Source organism: Uloborus diversus, chromosome 5 (assembly GCF_026930045.1).
Source record: "Uloborus diversus isolate 005 chromosome 5, Udiv.v.3.1, whole genome shotgun sequence".
NCBI lineage: Eukaryota > Metazoa > Arthropoda > Arachnida > Araneae > Uloboridae > Uloborus > Uloborus diversus.
The window spans coordinates 163,536,072-163,552,857 of NC_072735.1; the positions used below are offsets into that span (position 1 = coordinate 163,536,072).

General features: G+C 30.8%; 1 protein-coding gene across 2 annotated transcripts in view; it reads right to left on the bottom strand.

Moving 5' to 3' along the window:
* Positions 1-3,191: 3,191 nt before the first annotated feature.
* LOC129222224 (rho guanine nucleotide exchange factor 7-like) overlaps positions 3,192-16,786 on the bottom strand; it is a 31,646-nt gene continuing 18,051 nt past the window's right edge. Inside the window, exons 13-18 of one of the 2 annotated variants that reach the window (XM_054856705.1) lie at positions 13,448-13,647; positions 11,996-12,182; positions 10,956-11,042; positions 9,952-10,042; positions 6,583-6,637; positions 3,192-4,464 (exon numbers count right to left, since the gene is read on the bottom strand). In XM_054856705.1, the coding sequence (XP_054712680.1) occupies positions 4,339-4,464; positions 6,583-6,637; positions 9,952-10,042; positions 10,956-11,042; positions 11,996-12,182; positions 13,448-13,647 (746 nt within the window). In that variant the 3' untranslated portion in view covers positions 3,192-4,338. The remainder of the gene's footprint in view (positions 4,465-6,582; positions 6,638-9,951; positions 10,043-10,955; positions 11,043-11,995; positions 12,183-13,447; positions 13,648-16,786) is intronic. The other variant, XM_054856704.1, reaches the window with a different exon arrangement.

Sequence of the window (16,786 nt, forward strand, 5' to 3'; positions counted from 1 at the left end):
CGGATATTGTTAATTGACCCTCAAAAGTAAAAAATTCACCATCGCTGAATTTTAAAACACCATGGTTGATTTTTTAAAAATCCACGCACAAAAGTGCGCTCTTCTGAAACGTCACGAGCCTACGTCACAGGGCGCGAATGGGCAGCCTTCCACCGAAGATCCTTTGTTTTCGCTAGGGACATTTTGAGCGCGCTGATATTTATATTTTTTAGAAATTCAATAATCCTTTTGAACACATTATGGAGACCGGATTCGTTAAAGCACAATCTAAATAATCTTCCTCATGTAACATCAATGATGATATTCGAATATTTCCGAGAGGATGAGAGGTTTAATGTTCCAGAAACGCGAGAAGATAAGCCTTCTACGTTTCGTGTTCGAAGTCGAATGCGTGACCTTCGGCTTCTCCCCTATCGGAAGAGCGCATGACGTCACTTCCTATGCCATTTGACGTCATAAGCGCTTGAACTTTAAAAATTAATTTAAAAAAAAACTACTTATTGTATTGCAAAAATTTTTCACCCATGATGTTCATGCATGTTAATCTATCATATAAAAATAAAATTGAAAAATCAAAAACTTCCCTATTCCATTTGACACATTAGTGATTATCCAAATGCCAGCAAATCTGTAAAAAATGTGTTGAAACTAAATTGTTAGGCAGGCCATTGAAACCTACTCATAGGGATGCAAGAGACCCAGGCCTAGTGGGTTGAAGATAACTGTTTTAGCATGCATAAATCTTGAGGTTGTTTATCATTTCAAAAGTATCCAGAAGCACAAATATGAGTACATTTCATCATAACTGATTTTAAATGAATAATAATGCATCTGACACCGTTCTTGCTGATTCTTATATAAAAGCAACCCTCCCCCCCAGAGTTGAAATATGATTACTGTTATCAACCACCACTTTTTGGGGATAGCGAGAGCCGCTGAGAGCCAACCTGGGTTCCCTCCCCCTATAAAACTGATGAAATTTATACTATTCCAATTCTAAGCCAGGTCTCCTCAAGGGTCAGGCCTCAAGTTTTCAACTTGATCGACATGGCCTCTCTTTGGCCCTGGGAATAGGCCCCCCTATTTTTTTTCTAGTTTTCGACAACTTCTCGGACATTATTTCTACTAGAAGTTGAAGGGAGAATTATATTAAACCTTAGCATTCTTTTAAGGGGATATAAAGAGGTCAAAAAGTTCAAAAGCATGAACATTTTTTGCAAGAAGGGGTACTTAGGCGGTATTCCCTCTCCTAAAACATTTAAAAAATCACCAAACATGATCTTTTCTTTTAGGTTTTTTTTTCATTTATTTTTTGATGTAAAACCAAAATATGGACTTCTCCTATGAGCCCCATGTTAAAAATTTTTGGAAACTTCGCATGTTGCATTTAAGTCTTTACCAAAGAAACTTCCCGTATTATTTACATCCTGTATTATAAGCATACTGAACTTCAATTTTTAATCTGTGAATTTGACTTGAATAAATATAAATAATATTGGTAGGTTGTTTATTGAAGATCTGCAATGTGACTAGTATGTAAGATGCAATAATTCTAAGATTAAAAAAGACATTTTAACAAACAACAAGAAAATTGTTTCGAACATGGGGCTCATAGGAGTGAGACTGATAAATCTGAACACTATGCTAAAATAAAAGTTAGAGATAATTTATAGCAGTGTATAGTCTGCGGATGTTGTTTTTTAACCTACTTTCCCAGTAAAAGTCATAAAAAGAAGAAAAAAGCATGAAAACATTTTTAAGATGCAAGCTTAATGCATCTTAAAAATATCACGAAAAACAAAAAAAAAAAGTTGAAAGTAAATAAAATATTGAAAAATCAAGAATTGGAAAATAGGGCATTGAGAGGGGGGAAAAGAAAGCTGCTGGTCTGTCTGTCCCCCCCCCCCCAATAACTTTTGAATGAAGAGTCCGATTTGAAAAAACTTTTTTTTTTTTTGAAAGATCTCAGCGAGGACACCTCATACCCATAGTTCACTTTTTCATTTGAACATTTTTTTTGTTCAATTTTGAACTGTTAAAAAACTTAACATTAGAGCCTACGGGGAAATTCACGGCAAATATAAATCCCACACTTGGAGGCAAATTTACTTCAAGCAAACTTTTATTATAAAAAGGTCTTGATGAAGACCATATATAGAAAATATCTTTTTGATCTGAACAATTTTCCGTTCAATTTTGAAACAGTTCAATTTCCTTAATATTAGCAACTACAAGGAAACTGAAAGTCAATATAGATCCCGAACTTAAAGTCGGGATTGCTTCAAAAATTTTTTGTTGGAAATAGCCCTTGATGACCAACTTCTCACTCTGACTCCAAAAATTTCAGGGCATTCTACTCCTACACACAAAAATTAGACTCTGACTCCATAGCTTCGGCAAAAATTTATAGACACGGAGGAAAAATGACGACTCCGAGTCTTAGAAATGTTAAGCCTTTGACTTCGGCTTCTTTATCTCGATTTAAGTCCGACTCCACAAACATTATCAGAGTTACGGACTTAAAAGAAAATGACCGATTTCTCTCTCTCTCTCAACTCCGAGTCTGAATTAAAAACCTTCAACTCCCCGACTCTGACCCCTTAACCCAAAAATGAGGTGGCTCTGACTCTGCAGCTGTAGCAGGTCTTTACTGTGAAATAATTATTGTTGATGTGATTTATTTTTATTTTCACTCAAAGTTTTAAATTATGTTCAGTTTTTGGCGAGAAATTTGGAGTCCTTGATGTTTTAACTTAAAGATAAGTGCAGACGATTTTGTTTTGTGTTTTTATTTTATTTTTGAAAGTACATATTTATTTTTTGGCAACAGGGGAAAAACACAATTTTTTTTGTTGCTATAATTTATTTCTTTTAATGAGCTTATTATTTTTAATTCTTTTTGAAAGTGATTAAAGATTTTTTTAATGGAAAATAATATATAGTCTTTTAAATAAATGAGTGTCAGAGCCCCTAAAAAACCTGGATTTTACTCATGATATGTTTACACAGGGTATTCAGATGTCATTAGTCGTATTATTATTATGTTATTAATTTTAAAGTACAATGTGGACTGTCACAAACTTGATACTGAAATGATTCCTTGCAAATAAGATGATGATAATGCATAAGACCTGGTTCATAATTCCCAACCTGATTCAATGCACATATACATTAAATACATAAACCATGTAGACAAAAGAATATAATTTATTTATTTTAATTTACAAGCAGTAATAAACAAAGGATACAAACTCGAAAGAAATTTTGTACTATGATTGAATTGAACAATGAACATGCCATTAAAATTTTTTACATAGATTTCTATCAAATTTAAAAAGAGGTTAAAATATGACTTTATTAAATTTGAAATCTCTTTTAAGTTTAAATATTTTTTAAAAAAAGAACAAGTATTCGATTCTAAATTACATAACATGAGTGGTACAATTATATTTACACAATAATGAAATGTTAATGTTTTTACTTTTTACAAAACACAGCATGAAATTCATAAATATACAATTAATGTTATGCAACTTTATACAAATACAGAAATATTTATGATTATATCTTACATCATTCTTCAATTCATAACAAAAAAAAAAAAAAAAAAAAACTTAAAAATGTAAATATTTCATATGGGAAAGTTTTAAAACTTTACATTTTTACCATGAACTCAGGGTGATAAATAATGATAAATGATTATATAATGATTGATGGACTTTTTCATACTTAAAGCAATGATTTCAACAAGTTCATTAAAAAGAATCTTGACAATTCTTTGCTCTAAATTTATTGCACTATTTTTTTTTTTAATTAAAATATTGCAAAGCAATAATTTTTTTTTAAAGATAACACATGTAAGAATACAACATGTATTTTTGCAATAGTTCATAACAAATCACTTAACACAGTTAAAAGTTTTAAAATTCAATATATTATCAGTTAAATTTGAAAACTATACAACAACAATATATTTATCACTAACCTGTACTTAAGAACATGAACTTTATGTGCAATAACGAGTCATAAATGGCTTTTACGTTAGATTAGAAATAACTAACAGCATTGTTAGAATGTATCACATTCTATATTTTTATAATTATATAGTTTTAAAAGATAGTAAGATTAAAATTTGAGCGCATATAAAGATCAATATATATTTTCAATGTCACATAAATAGGTATCTATTTATTTTTTAAAATATTTTAACAACTGATATAGTTAACAGAGATTAAATTCTACATCACAGATAATAGGTTGATTCATGATATAGTTGCTACTGCCTAACATCCCTGAGCATTTTTGCATTCTAAAAAGATTTTAATTAAAATACATTAATCACCCTTCTAAATTCATTGCAATGTGGTTTTCTTGACTTGGAAGAATGTGTTTTTTGATTAAAACTTCCAGCTTCTGTCTAGCTTGCCTTTCATCATTCAAAGACTTGTGAAGAGATGATATTTCCTACATGAAATAAACAATATCATTACAGAAAATATGAATTTTAACTCTTTCAGCGCCATAAATTTACCAATGGTACATCCTGCTACTTTTTAAAATTAAAAATACATTAATCACTCTTCTAAGCTAAGCTAATTAAATTATCGTAACATGTATGTAGTATACTGCCGTGGGCAGGTAAAGTGCAGTAATAGCAAATTTTTCATTTTTCATTTCTTTGCATACTTGTCATCTGACATACCTTAGCTTTACTGTACAAGCTTGCTTATTTGGTTTCTGCTGAAAAAAGGCGCGAAAAAACGTCTCATTTCAACATTTCTCTGTTGTTAGTATTGAATCCAACACACATTTCTGCAAATTTCTCAAAAACTTATTTATGCAGATACTACCATTTACCTGCCCATGGCAGTACATCTCTATATAAATCATTGCTCAAAAATTTATTGCCCGACATGCCCGGGGCATGAAAAATTCCGACTAGGGGTGAATCTTTTACCCTTACATGCACGGCTGAACATGTAATTATTATAATTTTTTAATTGAGTATTGGTAATTTTAATGGCAACTTATAATGTACTATTTATTTAAACTTCTACTTCTGTTTTATATTGAAATAATTCTTGTTTCAGATATAAAGCTGTTAAATTTTTTGTCTGATTAATGCTATACGACAAATTCAAATATTTCTGTTATTATACAATAAAAAAACTGAGCATGTAAAATTTTTATTCGGGCATGTATTTTTTAGACAAACATGTCCGGCAGGATATGTAAAAGTTTAAAAGATTTTTTTAGCCCTGATATAGATAAATCATATATGGAAGATATTTGAGCAGTTTTCGTTCACATTAAATTGATTTACTCTCTAGTACTTCAAAGAAAAGCAAATTTTGTTCATTGTAATGGAATTCAAGCAATGCAAGGAAAATTAAATCAGGACTGAAAATTAATTTTGTTGAAGCAGATACTTCGTTGTATTGGTCTTAGTTGTAACTGGATTTCAGGGTTTTTTATAATTTGTCTACAGATTACAGAACATGATTTGAAAAGAAAGATTGATTGCAAAAGTTCAGGTGGGGGCTTTGTATTTCAAGCTAAGTATCTGGTATATAATGCAGTACTCAGCCAATTTACTAGCACTCAACTCTCAGCCAACTTTTGAATATGTAATCGGTCAATACCAATTAGTTATAAAAATAAAACAAAATATAAGTATGAATGAAAACAACAAATTTTTAATTGATACAAAATATTCAAATATTAATGTATGAAGCATTCTCTTACCACTCTTTGATTCATAGAAATGTCTTTATTGTGTATATAAGTCAAGATAAAACTTCACAAGTAAAATTAATGTGAGGTAAAATTTAGCTATGCTTTTTATTTGTTTTAAGCAATATTTTTAAAGATATTTTCAAAGAAGATGTTTAACTACTAACAAAAACCACTGGCAAATTTGTAATATTAGACAGAGCTATAACAGATTAATAAAGTAGTTGAAATTTTATCTTGATTAATAACACTTTTCCCCCACATATTTAAAAAATAATTTCACTATTAGGTTTTAAAATTCAACACAATTAAAAAAAAAAAAGACTATATCCTTAAGGTCTATATCGATGTTTCAATAGGTTCAAAATTGTTCAGGTATATGTCAATAACTTACTACAAAATACCTTAGCTTTGCCATCAATCTTTGAGTTGAACCGCACCATTGCTGCGGTCGCTCATCTGGTTTGCTAATTCTGCATTAGCTACCAGTTTGTTTGGCTCTCTTGGGTCCCTTAAGAGATTTTTCGCCTCCAGCTCATGTGATTCCTATTCTGGGCTGATGAGTGCTAAAAAGCATGAAACTGCAGTCCTCGGATGGAATAATTGAGCTGGCGGTGTATTTTAAGTATTTCTGCCTTAGCCCTGGCTTTAGGGCGGTAATTTACTACAAAATATGTCAATGGTTCAATTTTTAAACATGATTGATATTCGGTACTCATTCGCGGTAGACTATGGCAGTACTTTGCTTGTCTGATAAGAGAATGTGCTTGGCTGATGTGGAAGGAGTTAAAAGAGTACAAAATGAAATATACATCATTTAAAGAAATGAATAAAAAGAAAACTGCATACCAATTTCAATTCCTGCACTTGATCACGAAGCATGTATACTGTGTCAACCAGAGTCCTTAAAATACAACAGTTCACTTTATAATACAAATAACATTAAAAAAAATGTTAATGCAATTTGTAAAAAAGAAAAAAAAAGTATATAAATGACAAGTCAATAATAGCATAGCTGCTAACATTTCAAAGGGAAGCTTAGGAAGATTTTGTGTAAATGGAATTTCTGACAAAAATTTGATTGAGTCTAGGTTTTTCAAATTTTAGAAATGAATAAAACATATATATTTGACCCACAAAGCAGAACTTCAAGGACATGAGAGAGTTAGAGTTGGAGACATGACCCAGATAACTTACATTTGGTTATAATTTTATCATTAAGATTTTTTATCCTTGAAAAATGTAAAACAATAAAAAAGTAAAATTTTGGGGGAATTTCTTACATGACTTTTGATAAAGTTCTGGAGTCTCTTGTACGAATCAGGAGAGTAGGCAGTTACCGGTGGCTTGTAGCCACTTTTTAAAATCATTCGTACAGTGAGCTCCTGATTATCCGTGGGGCGGATTTTCCGCGAGTCATTCAAAAATCAGAGACATGTATTTTCACAGAAAGGAAAAACCAATGGCTGTTTTTCTTTCCTCGGAAAAGTGTAAGGACACTTATATTTGTATTTGTTTTATTTATTTATTTATATATATATTTTTTTTTGCTTTCATCATTGTACATGCCCTTGTTCTTTATTGATGCTAAGTTCTATTGCACAAAAATAAAAAACATTTTTACTGTATTGCATATATTTTCACTGTACAAAGTACTATGTATCAATACAGCCATGTTTTTGAGGAAGAATAATTTTTACCTTTTGTTGTCCCTCATTTTAGTCTTTTTGTGGTTTATCCAGGATTGTTATAAACCGCGACACTTGTGCCACACAATTCCATGTATAATCCGGAGTTTATTGTAGTAACTTCACATCTAGGATATATCTTTCAAAATAAAAAATTGAGGTACAGTGAAGTACCCCGTTTATACGTTTCTCTTTCATACGCTTTTATCAATTATACGTTTTTTAAATTGGTCCCTGCAGAGTCTAATACACATTAACCTATACCTATTTTTTTTCATTTGTATGCTTTTTTCATACAGTCCCTTCAAAAACGTATCAATGGTGCTTTACTCTAATTTTATGGCACTATACCAAAAGATAGGGCACAGAGAAAAGTAATGGCATATGAGACCTGTATCTAGGTTTTATGCACATTTCTTTTATAAAGTAGGAAAAAACAAATTTAAAAATTAATCTTTCTTCAACATTATGCTTTTAAAAAATTTGAAGCATTTTCAGATAAAGAATTTTGAAGAAAACTATGGCTTGTTTTATCAGTAGAGGAAATGGAGCACAATGTATCTAAAAGATAAATTATAGACAAAGTAAAAATGGTCTTTTGCCAATTGGATACTTTATTAGTGGCTGGTTAGAAATTTTATCTAATCACCTAAGTATACATTTTATCTGCCGGATAGAGTGACTATTTTTAGACCTATGATGACATCACAGGTCTAACATATCATGGTAACACAGGTTTTCACATCATGTGAAAAAAGTAATAATAGATTAAAATACATCACAGATACATATGAGTGAACTGGAATGTTATAGAATAAAAGTTTTGCTTTTAATCATAAATATATATTTATTTATTTTTACTCAAAGTAAAATCAGAGTTGAAAGGAAGAGGGTGTTTGGAAGCTAAGGTAAATGACATTTCCCATTTTATTGAACACTTCAGTAACAGGGATGTATATGACACGTATCCAGAGCTGCCAACTTTTGAAAATCCAAAATTGTAGCAGCATTTTGCAGGGGGGGGGGGGAGGAGTTGTCACTGCTACTGATTTAAACAGTGATGAATTTTCAACACTATAAAGAACAAAAACAATGATACTTCACTACTTTCAAGTATGATACAGAAAATATTGATACTGAATTTAAAAAAAAAATTATATTCTTCATGGAATTTTTTTCAGTTTTTCTGCTTTCAGCCGAAAATTCAATGACTGGATCATCGTCGTGATCTAAAACCTTTCGAAGAGCAATGCTTGTTGCACGGAGACCATCAGCACAAGTGCAGAAGTTTGATTTTCTGAACTTACCGTTTTAGATTTCATGCTGCTTTTTTTCTTTTTCTTTTTTTTTTGTGTGTGTTTTTGGGATTAAAAAATAAAAAATCCGAAAATCGTAGTTTTTGGACCTGCTTTCGTAGCATCGTAGTTTAAAGCTGTAATTCGTAGAAACTACGATTTTTTAGTAGCAGTTGGCAGCTCTGCACATATCCTTCAATTATTAGACATTTTACTGAAGATCAGGGTTGTCAAAATTTTTTTCAATAGATACAGAAATAATGGCTTCAGGACTTTCCAAAGTTCTTCAGGAACAAAGCAAAAGGTTGAACAATCATAGCAAAATATTTTTTTAAGAAACCTTTAAAAGCAAAATTAAGTCTAGAACACTGGTGTAATGAATACAAAGTTACTGATGTATAGAGTTACCATTGTAAAATACAGAAGTGCACATTTCTGCCAGTGAAATAATTTTAAACAGGGCCAATACAATATGTATTTTATTTTCTCACTAGCCTATATCTTTCAGCAGTTCTTTTTGCCTTCTAGCCTAAGGTAGTCATGGAACATTTAGCTCATACAGTGAAGCACCGTTTATAAATTTATCTTTTATCCGTTTTTATCAACTATACATTTTTAAAATTGGTCCCTGCAGAGTCTAATACACATTAACCCATTATACAATTTTTTCTACGCTTTTTTCACAGTTCCTTCAAAAATATATAAACGATGCTTCACTGTAATTTGATTTATGAGACTACGCTTTTAAAAACTAAAAGTTTTTTCCACATTTATGCCAGATTATAAATAAATAGGGGAATGGATGATATAGGGTGGAAAAATTCAGGTAAGAAAACATTATAAGCACCAGTAACCAAATAGAACATACTTGGGAAAAAGGAAAAATCATATTTTATTCCTTTCTGAATTTTAAATTTCAGTGTTTCACAGGGTGGTGAAACAATGCTTTACTTTCAGTACAACATTTAACCTAATGTGCACAAAAGAACAAAATGCATCTTATGTTTATCACACAGTTTTCCCACATACAAAATGCACATGAACACACTACACACAACAAAAAACAAACATTAAAAACATGTAATACAATTATAATTAAATATGTTAAAATATAGCATTTTAAATACCATAAAACAGGAACTTATGTAAATAATTTAAGACAAACTAATAACTATCATTTTAAATAATTAAAATTAAATGAATGCATAAATTTTTAAATAAATGTGAAAGCTTACTTTTCTTTTACTTCTGTACAATCACCATCCATATCTTCAATTAAAACTTTATCTTCTTCAAAATTTAATCTGGGAGGAGCACTGGCTGTTGCTATGTGAAGAAATTTCATTATTTAAAAAGATGGAAATAATGTAGATATACTCAGATTTTAAAAGTTAATATACTGGATTTTTAATTAACTGGGTTAATCAAAGACCCATGCATATCTTTGCTTCTTTTCTATTTTTTGCTGTACTCCAAAATTTTTTTTAAATCATGGACTGTGCAGTGTATTATATATCACAATTTCTATGTATACTACTACTTAAAATTTTTATATTTAAGTTAAAAAAATAACTTCTAAACATGCCATTTGTAACATGCAGCACTACAATTGCTAGTACTTTGCCTATAAAATGTTTGAAGGAAAAGTTACTGAAAAAAAAAAAAAAGAAAACGTTGCTACAGGTTGTTTTTAAATTTGTCCAGTTATTTGAGATTTTTATTAATCAGATCTGCCTTTGTCCCAACAGTTCTACATAATTAATGTTAACTCTGCATGTAAATGTATATATATATATATATATATATATATATATATATATATATATATATACAGTAAATTCCCGATTATCTGTGGAATAGAGTGGCACAGTAACTGTGGATAATCAAAAATCGTGGATAACCTGAATAATAGATAAGAAAGATACTGCTACATACAATAGCTAAAAAATGTGCATAAACTCACACATACATTCATATTATAGCTAAAAACATAGCTACATTGCATCTACTAACACTGAATGTAAAAAATATACACATGTAAAAGCTGAATAGGAACATTTACACAATCATAAGTTTAAAAAACATTTAATGAACGTTAAAAAGTAGTGAAGAGGCCCACGGATAATCCAACCACCAATAATTGAGAGTTTACTGTATATATATATATATATATATATATATATATATATATATATATATATATATATATATATAGTTTCAAAAATAAATTGACCATTACCAGAAGAAGTAGTGTTTCTAGCTCGATCATAAGTTCCAAAGGTTTCCATTAAGTATTGTATTGGTATGTCCCCTTCTGATTCATGCCCTATATAGATAGAGTAAAAAAGAAACTAATGAAAATTCACAGAAATACAATCATAATTTGAAGTAATTTGAACAGTGATTTGTTACAATTTCTGCATGACATTTTACAGTCTAAGCTGTCTACCTAAATCAATGTTTCTCAACCGGTTGGATCATTCTATTCAACGTGAAAACAATTTTTCCATGATACTCATTTTAGAAAAATTTCATCACTTTTAGAGCAATTTGTATCACAAAAACAAGTTTCCTATGGGGGGGGGGGGGGTGAAACTATTTTTTCTCATTCATTTAAAAAATAAAAAAGCACATAATTTATTCTATCAAACTACAAAAATCACCCCTATCTATACCCAAATCTATACCCATATTATAATCTATACCCCAAAATCACCTTTTCATCCAGAATAAAACTAAAGTAAACAATGTAGTGAAATTAATTAAAGCAAAAATATGAGACGTGTTTGAGGGGGGGGGGAGGATTTTTTTTTCCAAGATTCTCAATTAACTGCATTGTATGGTGGTACATTCTGAACATACAGAAGTTCAAAAGTAGAGGAGTTTTCAGTTGCATGATTATCTAAAACCTTTTTATTACATGTTTTTTAAAAGACACCCCAATCACTTGACATCATGATGTTGACAAGCAAGACATGGTGTCATTGCAAAAGCGTCATGATTGATAAACATGACCTTTGAAATAGCTTATCTGCAGTAGATTTAGCAAAATTGCTAAGGATATTAAAACTGAATGATTAGAGTAACAAAAATCTGCAAAAACAAGAACTTTGTAATCCATAAGATTTGCAGGAAACCAACAAGCTTAGCAAATTATGTATACTTATATGGTAAATATGACACAATACACGTTGATATTTTGCAACAATAATTTTAGTTCCTGCCAAGAGAGTTCAAGAAATAAACAATAAGTGGTGCTTCATAATAAACATTATTTACCTCTTTCTTTTTTACAGCTATTGCTTCTTCTCAGTTTGACTTCACTCTGTGTTGTGAGGCTAGCTCTCATAGGTGGATGGGGTCTCAAATTCCAATTTGGCCAAACCTTTTTTGTTACTTGACGAGCAGCTGCAGTTATGCGGCTGGAATTGTTTGGTTTATCATCAGGTGATATACTTCTGGAACTCTAAAAGAGGAAAAAAATCACCATTTCAAATCAAAGGGAAAATATTACTTTAAGAGCATCTTACAAAACTTTTTAGACAAAATCTACAATTGTTTCCTGTTATTGGAAATATGTAGAGATCGGAATGGTTAGAAGAGAAATAAAAAAAAATTCGGGGGGGGGGGGGAAGTTTTGCCCCCAAAAAGATTTATTTTATTATGTATTTTCACTCAGGAAAAATTGAAAATTTTGAAATTTATGGTACAAAATAATGTATTCGTAAATTTATAATACCCGTTTTCTAATGCTTCTTTTGTTTTAAATACTTCTTTATGCGCCAGTCAGTATCCTACATGAAAGCACTAACTTTGTTAATGCAAGCTGTTCCCAGTACACCTAAGTATTATTTTCTATTTTTCTTATCAACCCTGTAAACGTATACACAGAACAGATTTAGATTGTTAATAGTGTTAATTAGAAGAAATGTTTAACTAAAAGTATATTGACATTTAATGTGCGTGTATATATGTACTGAACTGCAAAAACTGCATGTAACAAACTCCAAAACAAAATAAAACTAAAAGAGCAACGTTTTGTTTAAAATCTCTAATTAAAAAAAAAAAAGGATTTTTGTTAGCAACACAGATTGCATGCATTTTTCAGTTTCATTTTTATATTTTCTCAGAAAATATGGCTATTAAATACATTTTAATTTGTAAAAAATCAATTTTTTTTTTGGCCAGAAAAAAATGCACCACTTTAAAGTTTCTGGAAATTATACATCTTTAGAAATATGGCTAAACTTAACTTATATTATGATTAAAATTGTAATTTATTTGAGAGCTTATTTTTATTTATTAATCCATCATATTATTTCATCGTTTGTGAATATTTTGAGCTATAAATAAAAAAGTTATTTTTTTAAATCTTAGGTTTTCTTAATGTTACACATGAGAAAGTACTCTTTACAAACAAATCATATACAGGAGCTGACAGATTTAACACTGCAGTTCTTAAAGAAAAAAAAAATTCTTTGTATAATAACTTAAATACTTACAAGTGCTTACTTAACATTATTTAATTTAGCTATAGTTGTTGAAGTTAAAGTTATAGTAAATTCCTTTTATGAAAAATAATTACAAGAATAAAGAGTTATGTAGCTTAAAATATAAATTAGAAAATATAGTACAAATACGAGAGGATAGGTTTAAATTTGACATTTGATGAAATAGATATTGGTGAAACTAACTAGGAAAAATGTTGCTAAAAATCAAATGAAAATTTACCTGACTTAGCAGTGGATTATTTGTAGTTGGCGAAACTTTCAACTGAGCTGCATGAGATGGACTTGGGTGGGATAAGGATACAAATGAAGAATTGGGAGAGGGACTAAGACACTTTACTTTATAGTTCTGCAAAACATTTAGCCACTGATTCAGAGCATCTGGCGTGGAACATACAACTATAAAACGTTGTATCATATGCCCTGGAAATAAAATAATTGAATAAATTTCACAAAAAAAAAAAAAAAAAAAAAAACACATACAGTAGTAGACAAAATTGTGGAAGCCTTTTGAAAAAAGTAGATTTTAGTGGTTTGGCGATTAATAACACCAATACTATATACTATTGTACCAATACTATAAAATTATACATAATTGTAAAGACAAATTAATCAGGATTGTAAATAAATAATATTTAAGACTGGTTTTTCAATAGAACAGCATTAATAGGGAAGAAAAGTGACATACATAGAGAAATCAAGGTGTGCGAAAATTTTCATCATTCCAGTTAATATTCAGTTGGATAACCTTTATCCTTAATTACAGCCTTATAGCGCTTTCCCATGGAGTGAACTAAGTTCTTTAGTTCAGCAGCTGTTATAACATGAAACCAAGATTGAAGTATTGCTTCTATTAATTGGGTTTTATTACTAGGTTGCTTCTGTCGAACAAGCTTCTTTGGCTGGCTCCAGAGATTTTTGATTTGGGTTTTGGTCTGGGCTATTTCCAGGCCATTCCAGCAGTTGAATATGATTATCTTGAAACCACTTCTTACACACACCAGCAACATGGCATGGAGCAGAGTCCTGTTGAAATATAAATGCTTCATTATTTTGCAAAAGATCACTTGCAGAAGGCAGCAGCTTGGGACCTAGTATTTCATTTGTGTAATCTTTAGGCATTTATATTCCCACCAATGACACCAATTCTGCCCACACCTCTTGATGTCATACAACCCCAAATCATAATACTAACTGGGTGTTTCACAGCAGGTGCAATGCACTCAGGATGGACATCTTCTCCAATTCTTCTCCATACGTATTTTATGCTATCACTACCAAACAGGGAGATTTTGGTCTCATCAGTCCAAATTATGCTGTCCCATTGTTCTATTGTCCAGTTAACGTGGGCTTTAGCCCAATTTAATCTTTTTAGCCTTTGTTTTAGAGATAAAAATGGTTATTTTCTTGGAATTATGGCATTTAGACCAAATTCATGCAGTCTGCGTCGAACAGTCCTTGTTGAACAGTGTCAAGTTGCATTGCAGCATTTCATCTTGTATATTTCAAGATGATTTTTTTCTGTCATTTAGGCATAGTCTCTTAATTCTTCTATCATGTTGCTGTTTTGCATCTTTTTCTGCCCTTACCAGCCTGATTTTCTAAAGTCTGAATCTCGTTGTATCTCTTAAAAAATTTAGAAATTCCTCCATTGGTTATGTTTCCCCCAATATTTCTTCTAATTTCTTCATGGTTGTAGCCTTGTTCACTTAATGTTAGTATTTTACGTCGCTTCCTAGGTGATCAGTCAACCCTTTGCGCCATTTCCTAAATTATGTATTAATTATTTTCTCATTACATTTCCCACACGCACACTAGTAAATCAAAAATCACAAAACAAAAAAAAACCCAGCTTTATAGCAATTGCTAAGGATGCTACTGAATATTCTGCGGTCAGTCGGCACATCTCCAAAACAAGATAGCATCTGAGAGGCTCTGTAAACAATCATGCTCATTGGCTACATTCATATGAAAGAATGCTTACTTCCTGCAAACGTGAGCAAGCTGTGCTTCTTTCTTTTGGTTATTTGGCTAAAACTCTTGACATAATATAGATAATTAGAAAAACGTTATTGCTTCACAATCTTGATTTAATTATCTTTCCGATGATATATAACTTTACAGTATTGGTACAAAAACAAGTGGTGTTGTTAAACATCAAAACATTAAAATCAACTTTTTCTGAGAGGTTTCCACAATTTTGTCCACTACTGTACATTAAGAAAGACAGTAAAAACACAGGACAAATGAACTTTTCATGTAATTCAGACATTGTGGATTTAAATTAAAAAAAAAATCAGGATAAGTTACTGACATTAGAAGAAGAAATTCAATAAATATATAAATATTTTATAATTAAAACCATGAAGTAAGAAATATACTCTTTTTTGTAAAATACACCGCCAGCTCAGTCATTCCATCCGAGGACTGCAGTTTCCTGTTTATTAGCACTCATCAGCCCGGAATAGGAAGCACCTGAGCTGGAGGTGGAAAACCTCTTAAGGAGAGTCAAACAAACTGGTAGCTAATTTAGAATTAGCACACCAGATGAGTGACCACAGCAATGGTGTGGTTCAACTCAAAGGTTGATGGCAAAGCATGGTATTTTACAGTAAGTTACCAAAGTAGGGTCAAGTAATTTCACTCATCTGGTGTGCTAATTCTACATTAGCTACCAGTTTGTTTGACTCTCTTGGCTCCCTTAAGAGGTGTTTTGCCTCCAGCTCAGTTACTTCCTATACCGGGCTAATGAGTGCTAAAAAGGACGAAACTGCAGTCTTCGGATGGAATGACTGCGCTGGTGGTGTAATTTTTGTTTACTTTCCATTGATAGAAATTTAAGTAAGTATTATTTTCTCTCTAATGTTTCAAAAATATGATTACCTCTAAGTGGTGGAGTGCTTCTTAAAATAAAATCATTCGGAAATTTTATTTGGCGCTTGTTGTTTCATTTATACTTGCAAAATAACTTAAAATCCATGAGTACCAAAAAAAAAAAAAGGTAACTAATATAGAATTAGCACTGATCAGACAAGTGACCAAAGCAATGGTTCAGTTCGACTCGAAGATTGAAGGCAAGGCAACATATATAAAAGTGTTTAAAGTAATAAGCTCACATTCAGTGTACATTCCTGTCTATTTCAAAAATCGAGGGGACAAGAAAAAAATTGAAGAAAAGCAGGTGTTCAAAATATCTAGGTTTTAAAGCATATTTTTTATCCTGCAACTAAGAGTTGTTCTAGCAATGCTTACATTTTAAACAAACCAAGTCAAAATATAATATATGGAATAAAATTAATTTAATACAGCACAATTATACATAATTGCGGAATACAATACTGTAAATTTGCATGGTGACGAAATTTTATTTTTGAGAAGTAGAGGTTTAGCAGAAAAAGTATTCGAGAAAATGGGGAAAAGCATGACAAATTCATCAAAATTATTGAGAAATTGAAAAAAATCAAGACATGCAGTTTTTTTTTTCTTTTTTGAGAAACAACTTTTGAGATAGACAGGTTTGACTGTGGCTTAAAAAGCAGTGAAATATCTCTAACAATTTTAC